The sequence below is a fragment of the Chenopodium album genome, chromosome 16, assembly GCF_948465745.1.
Source record: "Chenopodium album chromosome 16, dcCheAlbu1.1, whole genome shotgun sequence".
Taxonomy (NCBI): Eukaryota; Viridiplantae; Streptophyta; class Magnoliopsida; order Caryophyllales; family Amaranthaceae; genus Chenopodium; species Chenopodium album.
The window spans coordinates 49933230-49942402 of NC_137849.1; the positions used below are offsets into that span (position 1 = coordinate 49933230).

The following is a 9173-nucleotide window of genomic DNA, read 5'->3' on the forward strand; positions in this document are numbered from 1 at the left end:
AAAAGTTGAGTCAAATTTTTGCAATGGGGCAAAAATTTAGGTATAGAGGGAGTACATAAAATTGTATCTTACCAACTTATTACGGATTAAGAAAAAATTATAAATTGATATATTTTTCACAAGAGGCTGACTAGATCCAATTAGCGGGAGTCTAATTGTTTTCAAACCGATTTAAGCCTTAAAAGGTAGTTTCATATATACGGACCAAGCCCTCGCAATACTTTTCCTTGCACATCTGGGCCATCTGGCCTATAAAAAGCTACATTATTGTGAGTTTTTGGCCCAACCAAGAAGAAAATAAGTACACTTGAATGGAGATTTTGAGGCCCAACCAATAAGGTTCATTAAAGATATAAGGGCAAAGTAGGAAAGTGAGCTATGGGCTTATTGGGGTATGAATATGTGGTCAATTACTGTATTATTATAATATTATATGATCAACAATATCTTCATAATGATATCAATCTATCATCTTTCATGTGATTGTGATGTATGAATATGCCTATATGCTTATCATGTTCTTAGTGGGAATAATTTCTTTGTTTTGTGAGGTAACACTTTTCTATTACCCCATAACCCCATAGTGTCAATCTATTGTCAGTCAATATATGTCAAGGATTCAAAAGTGAAAGAGATTCAACAGTAAAGCTAATTTGTACGGACTAATGATAATTTTCACACCGTTAATTTATCTTATAGAAATCAATACAAAATCTCACTATTAGTTGCACTTTATTTATCTTTAATAAATCAATCACACAAATTTGTTTTCCAACAAACGTGTACGGGCTAATCCAAATTAATCATCTTTGAGGTGGTCTCGATAGATTTTGGTCAGTTTTATTAAAGGATTTAAGGGGAGTTTCAAGAGATAGGATGGTTTCGAATAAAGCACCTTGATTTGTAAGGTGCCTTAGTAGCCTTGTTGTAGGCTGTTAGTTTCTTTTTCATTTTGCTTTCGGTTTTTTGTTTTTCCTTTGTTTGTAGTTTTAGCTTTCTTGTTCTTTTGGGGCTTGCCCCTGGTGCGCACCAAAAAAAAAAAAAAAAAAAAATGTAATATTACAAGATTCCTAATTACTATATCTCCTAATAAAATCTATCTACCTTAATCTTATTACCTACTACTATACTCAGAGAATCCCATATGATATTATTTTCATAATATTATAGCAATATGTCATACCATTAAATTTCAATGAATCTCAATAAACCACACACATACACATATATAATTGAGTCAAGCATACGATGCATAGATTTTTAGTAATTCCACAATATGAATATTGTAAACTTCTAATCTACCGTAAAGTACAAATCAAATTTATTAGGTTTCAAACCCGACCCAAAATCATGGAGAAAAACCTAGAAATCGGGTACAAACCTTGAATCATTAGATAAGACAGGCAGACAGCTGACCAAAACATCCCTATTTGGCCATCTCATTTTAGCACAAGCTAAATTGGTACGGAGTATACAAACAACAAAATAATAAACAGTGACATGGCCACATCCTATTAGTCCAAGTGTCCAATTTAAACTTTATATCTTAACCAAAAAGTAAAATAAAAAAATACTCCAAACAAAAGAAGAAAAAATCACAGGCCCATACCGCCCATTAATAAAAAGTTCGAAATAAAGGTAAATAGGTTTTCTCTCATTGGCAATTTATCAAACAGTTAATGTGCATTAATATCTCTGACTCGGTCACTTTTACCTAGGCTTTAAATTTTGTTTATTTTTTCCTCCGTCTACGAGTATTATTATTGCAATTACGGAATCTGAGTTTTTTTAACCCAAAACACGAAATCAGGGTTCATCTCTCTCAAGGCTCCACCATCAAACATCAAAGTTTAAATATTCATCTTCTCTGTAAGTTTTTAATTTTATAATTTTCCCCTGAAATTTATTTTCTGGAAAATATGTTTTTAATTAATTTTTTTGGTAGTTAATGCGTTTACGAATTCAATTATTGTTTGTTTATAATTATTGTCATGTTTAAATCGTTGAATATTCAATTAATACCTGCTGTATTGAATAATTCCTGTACTTAGTGTTGGGCATGTTTTATTATTTGTTTTGCAAGTCCTTATCGTTTCATTCTTCCCTTTATTAATTATGTTTTCAGATTTTGTCTCTTGGATGTTTGTTTAATTTGCTCATCGGGTGATGTTGAGATTCTTAATTCTGGGTTTTTGCTAGTTAAGTGTTATTTTTAGGTTTCTTATTTGATTTTCGGCATTGTTAATTTAATTTTTTTATTTTTATTATTGCTCTGTTTTAATTGCGTTTCTGGGTTTTTGCTGTAGATTTGTTTAAATTAATTGGTGTTGTTGTAATTAATTCTTTTGATTATTTTGGAATTTTTGAAGTATATTATTGGGTAGTAATAATATGATTAATTCATTGTTATTTTCAATTAGTTGCCTAATCATTACTATAATTTGAAGGTGGGAATCTTCTAATTGTCTAGAATTATTAATTGGGATTCCCCTTTTCTCTGTTAAGATAAGGGGTATCTATGCATTATGCCATTAAAGTTGCTTTACAATTCTCAAAAAGCTGTAAAAATTATCATTTCTTTGATACCCTCCACCTCTTATTATTCTAAAACTTTTTCATAGATAGATTCATGATGTAGTTTTTAATTTTACCAGTCATTTGTATCAATTGATCAGATGCACTGCCACGCACACGCACATAGTAGCATTATTGGGGCTGCTTGGCCCCTTTGGCTCCTCTCTAAGTAATTAGTCTGTGTCTTGAGTATTGAATTTCCGTATTTCCTTTCTTTTTTGTCGTTTGAGTTTAACTCTTATTCTTTTTATAATTATGCTCTATAATATTTGATCTGATATTTTGATACTGCTTGTGTGTTTTTTTTCTCTTCAGAATTCATCCTCTTGGATTCTTTTTGCCATTGCTTGGTTAGTTTAGTAGACTCTTGAAGACAAGTGTACCAAGGTATTGCTCACATTTTATATGCTACTAGTTCAAGCTTTAATGGTTTAGTTTTAATAATTCAATGGAAGTTGTGTTCTTGTATGATTTTATCTAGCTTTAAGATTGTAAAAATTGATCTTAATTTTGTTTGTAATGACTTTGACAAAGCAACTTAGAATCTATTTGGTATTTCCAATAGTTCATTAGTCATTATCCTTGACTATGTTGGTTGTACTTTTATAATTGTGGTTGGTTTATATATACTTCTTAGTGAGTTTTAATCTAACTTTGTTCTCTGTTGTGGATATTAACATTATTTCGTGGGCTTTTTTTGACGCTCTTGAAGCACTTCTTAATTTTTGTTAAATGCTCTTTCGTTTGCTCACTTTACTCACTTTTTTCAAACTCTTTCAAATGGTTATTTTGTTATGTCCTTTTCTTTATATTATACGATTTCTTATGACGATTCATGTTAGCCGACCCCAAGCCATTTTGGAACTAAGGCTTTGTTGTTGTTGTTGAAGCACTTTTTAATGTTGTTTATTCACTCCTAATCAGAATCTTGTGGACCCACTATTGCAATTTAGTGTTGAGTCTTGGTTTTTGGGGCAATGTTCTATCTGCAAGGTAGTAATATTCTTTTTAAGAGTATGAGTTTTAAGTCAGGATGGGAATATGAGTTTCTTAAAGTAGGATTTTGAAATTGGATAAGCATTGCAGCTTTCTTTTTGGCCATTGGAATTTAAAATTTGTAGGGGTTAAAATATATTTGGGCAGTTATGTGGGTAATTTTTCTATCTTATGTATGGTAGTTACGGTTGGTCTTGGATAGAAAATATTTTGGTACTGTATTATTGATATTCTTTTGGGCGAGAGAGAAGAAACTCTAAGAGGGAAATGTCCCGCCTGTTAAAGCTTAAAAGTTTCTGCGGAAACAGATTATTTCCTCAGCTTAACCATGGGTATCAGTTATTTCTTTTTGGGACCATGAACCTCCTCCTTTTTTTGATGTCTCCTTTCTTAATGAGGAAGAACCATGTGCTTTTTGTGACCTCCTTTGCCATGCTTAACCCTATCATGATCTTTTAACTAGGTTAGATGAGAATTACTTTGTCTACTCGCTGGGAGTATTGTTTATTCCTTGATTATGTCTGAATTTTGCTTCAATCATTTGAATTTATATTTGGTCAACTTTTAAAAATAAATGCTTTATGCACTCGTACATTAGAGTGTGAATGTGTGATAGCGTCACTGATTGGTTAATATCTAATACTACCTCCGTTTCATAAAATATGCAACAATTACCCAAAACGGAAGCTACACATTATGTGCAACAAAAAAAATCCCTAATATAGTAAATTTTTTTGGTGTGAATTTACTGTTATACCCTTACTATATTTACTTAACTTCAATAAACAACATATTAACTTTTTAACACAAATTAATTTATCCATACTTAAAAATCTAACTCACATTCTCTCTCCTCCCTCACAACCACATTCACCAACAACATCACCAATTTTTCTCTCTCCTCCCTCTCAACCACAACCAATTTTTCTCTCTCCTCCCTCTCAACCACCACCTTTCTTTCTCCTCCCTCTCAACAACAACCACCCTCGCAAGTTCGCCGCCGCCGCCCCCGCCCCCGCCCCTCTTTTCCCTTTTTCAAAGTTGCCGCCCCTCTTTGCCCCTTTCCAAAGTCACCGAGGCCGCCTCTTTTCCCCTTTTCAAAGTTCACCCCTTTTCAAAATCGAAATTGGATGGTGGTAAGTTGTGGTTTGAGATTTAAATTAGTGGTGGTTTGTTGGGGTTTTAGATCTAAATTAGTGGTGGTTTGTTGGGGTTTCGGTTTGTTGGAGGTGGTAAGGTGGTTGTTTCAGTTCGTTGGGGTGGGTTTGTTGGTGGTCAGCTGGTTGGGTGGGTTCTGGTCGGGTGGGTTGGTTGGTTGGGTGGGTTCGTTTGGGGGGTGGTGAGAGTTGATGGGTGGCTGGTCGAGTTGGTTGTGGGGGTTTTGGGTGGTGGTTCAAGCTGATTGGTGGTAGTGGTGGGGTTTCTTGGGTGGGTTTTGGGTGGTGGTTGTGGGGTTTCTCATCTTAGTGGTGGTGGGAGGGTGGGTTACAAGGTGGGTGGTGGTGGTGTTTATTTTCTATCTCATCTAATTAATCACATGCCCTTTTTTACTAATCTTTGCTTAAGAAATTTTGTCTTGGGGAATGTGAAAGAGAGTTAGCTGCAGATTTTATGAAACGGAGGTAGTAACAAAATTCGTAAGAAAGAATTAGAGGAAAGTGGTTAAGTGGACAATTATCAAGTGATGAAGTTTTGAAGAATATTGCACTGATAGGTTATTTCATATAGGAAATCCTATATCTGCAAATTTTATTTCCTGTGGCATGTTTTTCTTGTTTGAAATGATTGTTCCTCAGTTTTTGTGGTCAGAATAAATGAACTTAAATTATGCTAGCACACAATCTGTTTTGTTGTATCAAATTTGTTGATTATGAGGTCTGGATTGTTCTGTTTGTTGCTAAGATGCGTTTATAGGAATTTGTTTGTTAAATTCTATTTATATCCTGCAGATTCCATGAATATAAATACAAAATGCTGATTTAGTTTATTTGTGCTGTATTTCATGTCTCAAAGAGCTAATCAATCAATCAAAGTCTTAATCCCAAAAGTGGGGTCGGCTAACATGAATCAAATTTGATTATTCCGTGTAGTCATCAACATAAATCTTTCTCCTCCATCCCTTACGATCCAAAACTTCATCCTCACGTAAATCCATGCACTTCATATCTTTCCTCACTCCTTCCAACCAAGTCATTTTTGGTCTCCCTCTTCATCGTTTAATCCCTCCATGGTCCCACTCTTCCACTCTTCGCACCGGTGCACCCTCGGGTTTCCGTCTTACATGTCCAAACCAACGCAAAGGATTTTCCCTTAATTTATCTGCAATGCCTGCCACACCTACTTTCTTGCGAATAACCTCATTTCTGATTCTATCTCTTAAAGTGTTTCCACACATCCACCTTAACATGCGCATTTCCGTAACCTCCATCTTTTTATTATGCTCTTTCTTAGAAGACCAACATTATGTACCATAGAGCAACACTGGTCTTATGGCAGTCCTGTAGAATTTTCCCTTCAACTGTAAGGGAATGCTGCGGTCGCATAACACTCCCGTGGCCGCTCTCCATTTAAGCCACCCTGACATAATCTTGTGGGCCACGTCTCAAAGAGCTAATGAAATAAGCATATTTAGATACCATTCGAAAAAGCAGAATCAGTTTCATAACAACTTTGAGGAAAGGCTTTAAATATATGTTTGATGAGTTTCTTTTATGGTGTATGTCTCTAAGTAGTTCATACGACTGTTGATGCTTTGAATGAGAATCCTTGTTCTTATCGACTTATTTAGTTTTTTAGATATCATGGAAATATTTTTTCTTTATGCTTCGTAAGTACGGAGTGGCTTACGACAATCAGAATTGTTGCTCTTCTCAAAAGTTGATCTAGAATGAATCATCAACTCACCATATTTCTGACGCATCATTGCACTACCGAGCTGTTTGTTTCTTGGAATTCCTTCTTGCTACTGTTTTCCCTTGACAAATTTGTGCGCACCACCTTCGTTATAATGCAATTGTTCGTGTGCCATTCACAGCCCATTACTGAATTCATTTGATGGCTCCTATAGGCAGAAGATATATAACTAGTTTAAGTACTGTAATTTATGTGTGTTGTAATTTAAATGTGTGATTACTTCTGTCTTATCTTGGATAGTCTGAGACGATAGGGCTGAAATTTCTGAATCTTTTTGTTCTTCATGCTATCTGGATTGCTCATGGCTTTTACGTATGATTTTTTCTCCATAGTTATTAAATATCAACTTCTGTGGTCGGATATTCTTATATAGGATATGGTGGAATACTTTGGGAAAGGTTGATATGAGTAGATCATAAGTACTTGATTGTTATTATTATTTCAATTTTCAAATATGTCAATAAGACTGTCTTTAATTTTTATTGATTTCTGATATTTTATTTGATGTAGATGGAATCAAATAATTGTCATGATAGCCACATCGTTGAAGTCCAAAGGGATCCTGTTCTTGAAAAGAGACGATTTGGAGGAGGAAATAAGTTCTGTGGGGAAGTACATTGTGAATTTGAAAATGCTGGAACAAGCTCAGCAGATGCTGCAGAAAGATCAGCTTCCATGCGGAAGCTTCTTATTGCTGTTGTTCTTTGTGTTATATTTATGACCGTAGAAGTTATTGGTGGGATCAAAGCCAACAGTCTCTCCATTCTAACCGATGCTGCTCATTTGCTCTCAGATGTTGCAGCTTTTGCTATTTCCTTGTTCTCTTTGTGGGCTTCAGGCTGGGAAGCTACTCCTCGTCAGTCTTATGGGTTTCTGAGGATAGAAATTTTGGGTGCCCTGGTGTCCATTCAACTTATATGGCTTCTTGCTGGTATTTTGGTTTATGAAGCTGTTGTCAGGATCATACATGAGACTGGTGAGGTTAATGGCTTCTTGATGTTTGTTGTTTCTGCCTTTGGTCTGGTAGTGAACATAATAATGGCTCTTGTATTGGGTCATGACCATGTTCATGGTCATGGACATGGTCATGGTCATGGTCATAGTTACGGACATGATCATGATAATGGGCACGGGCATGGGAGTGAGCATCTGGAGCGCAGTCATAGTCATACTCATAGCCACGGAGTGATAGTGACTGCAAGTCCTCGTCATCAACATACAGAAGCAGAACATCACCATGCTCATGAAGATAATCATGCTGAGCCGCTTCTGGAGAATTCACATGGTCACAATGAGCACAACCAGAAAGAAGGTTGTGGGAAGAAGAAGAAGAGGAATATAAATGTTCAAGGTGCTTATCTGCATGTTCTTGGTGATTCTATCCAGAGTGTTGGTGTAATGATTGGAGGAGGAATCATTTGGTACAAGCCCGAATGGAAGATAGTTGATCTGATATGCACTCTTGTATTTTCAATTGTTGTTCTATGGACAACTATCAAAATGTTGAGAGATATACTTGAAGTCTTGATGGAAAGCACTCCTAGGGAGATCGATGCAACTAAGCTGCAAACAGGATTGCTGGAGATGGAAGAAGTAGTGGCTGTTCATGAGCTTCATATATGGGCCATTACTGTGGGGAAGATTTTGCTGGCTTGCCATGTGAAAGTTACACCAGAAGCAGATGCAGACTTGGTGCTGGATAAGGTGGTAGAATACATAAGGAAGGAGTACAACATCAGCCACGTTACTATACAAATAGAACGTTAACTTGCTCGTTGAGGATCTCGGAGTTTTTCTTAGCTACCCTGTCAATTAATAGTTTTAATTTGGCATTTTGAATTAGCCGTTTAGCAACATGTAGCCTTTTTCTAGGGAGCAGTAAAATCTGCCAAGTCTTTTGGCTATTGTACATGCTATTGCTAGACATACAATCCTCCCTATTTCTTGGGTGGATACCTCATTGTGGAAGTTTAACAAATGAATGAGAAACTCCTTTTTTTTGCTGATGTCCACTCTGTCCCTCTGTGATCAACTTTGGTAGTATAGCTTCAGTCTTTCCTTTCAATCTGGTATTCCCTCAGTATTTTTTTGTTATACTGAATTGAAGCTGCAGACAGCCAGGAAGGTGGGAAAAGAGTCAACTGTATATGCTCCTTTCACTTGCATCATACCCGTTGATCCTTGGGACCTACAGCAGCTAGTCTGATGGTTATGGATTTAAATCCGCTCCTCATCAGGTACCTCTCATTCAGTTACCAGTCACAGTTCATGATCTCTTTTCTTATGTTATTATTTTTGGATGGTAGTTTGATGGTGGCAGATCTGCTGGCATTGTTCCATGTGATAAATCACAATCCAGGAGTTACCATCAATGAGCTTGAGTTTCCTCATTAAAAATCATTCTCAACAAATTTTACAGTACGTATTTGTTCTGTTTCAATTAATATTACTATTAAGATTTGGAACACGTCAATTTGTGTTGAGCTCTATGACCAGAAATAGAATCCTTTTTTTTAAAAAAAAAAAATAATAAAAAAAAAATAATGGAATCCTATATTTTTTTTTTCTTAAAAGAAAATAATGGAATTCTATTTTCACTAATTTGTGTTATGATCTATGTTTGAATAGTGTAATCCTTTTATCTTTTCATGTAACTTAGTGTTAGCATTGTATTTGTATACTTGTATTAG

The 9173-nt window shown here is 35.5% G+C and overlaps 1 protein-coding gene across 3 annotated transcripts; it reads left to right on the top strand.

Annotated features, from left to right (window-relative positions):
* Positions 1–1704: 1704 nt before the first annotated feature.
* On the top strand, positions 1705–8489 carry LOC145586892 (metal tolerance protein A1-like). Of its 3 annotated transcripts, none has more exons than XM_081643852.1 (3): positions 1705–1869; positions 2890–2961; positions 6994–8489. In XM_081643852.1, exon 3 carries the CDS (start codon positions 6994–6996, stop codon positions 8248–8250), a length of 1257 nt encoding a protein of 418 aa, XP_081499978.1. In that variant the 5' UTR covers positions 1705–1869; positions 2890–2961; the 3' UTR covers positions 8251–8489. The 3 variants fall into 3 exon arrangements, with proteins under 3 accessions (XP_081499978.1, XP_081499979.1, XP_081499977.1); XM_081643853.1 differs by lacking the exon at positions 1705–1869 and adding an exon at positions 2664–2743; XM_081643851.1 differs by lacking the exons at positions 1705–1869; positions 2890–2961 and adding an exon at positions 4686–4706.
* Positions 8490–9173: the final 684 nt, after the last annotated feature.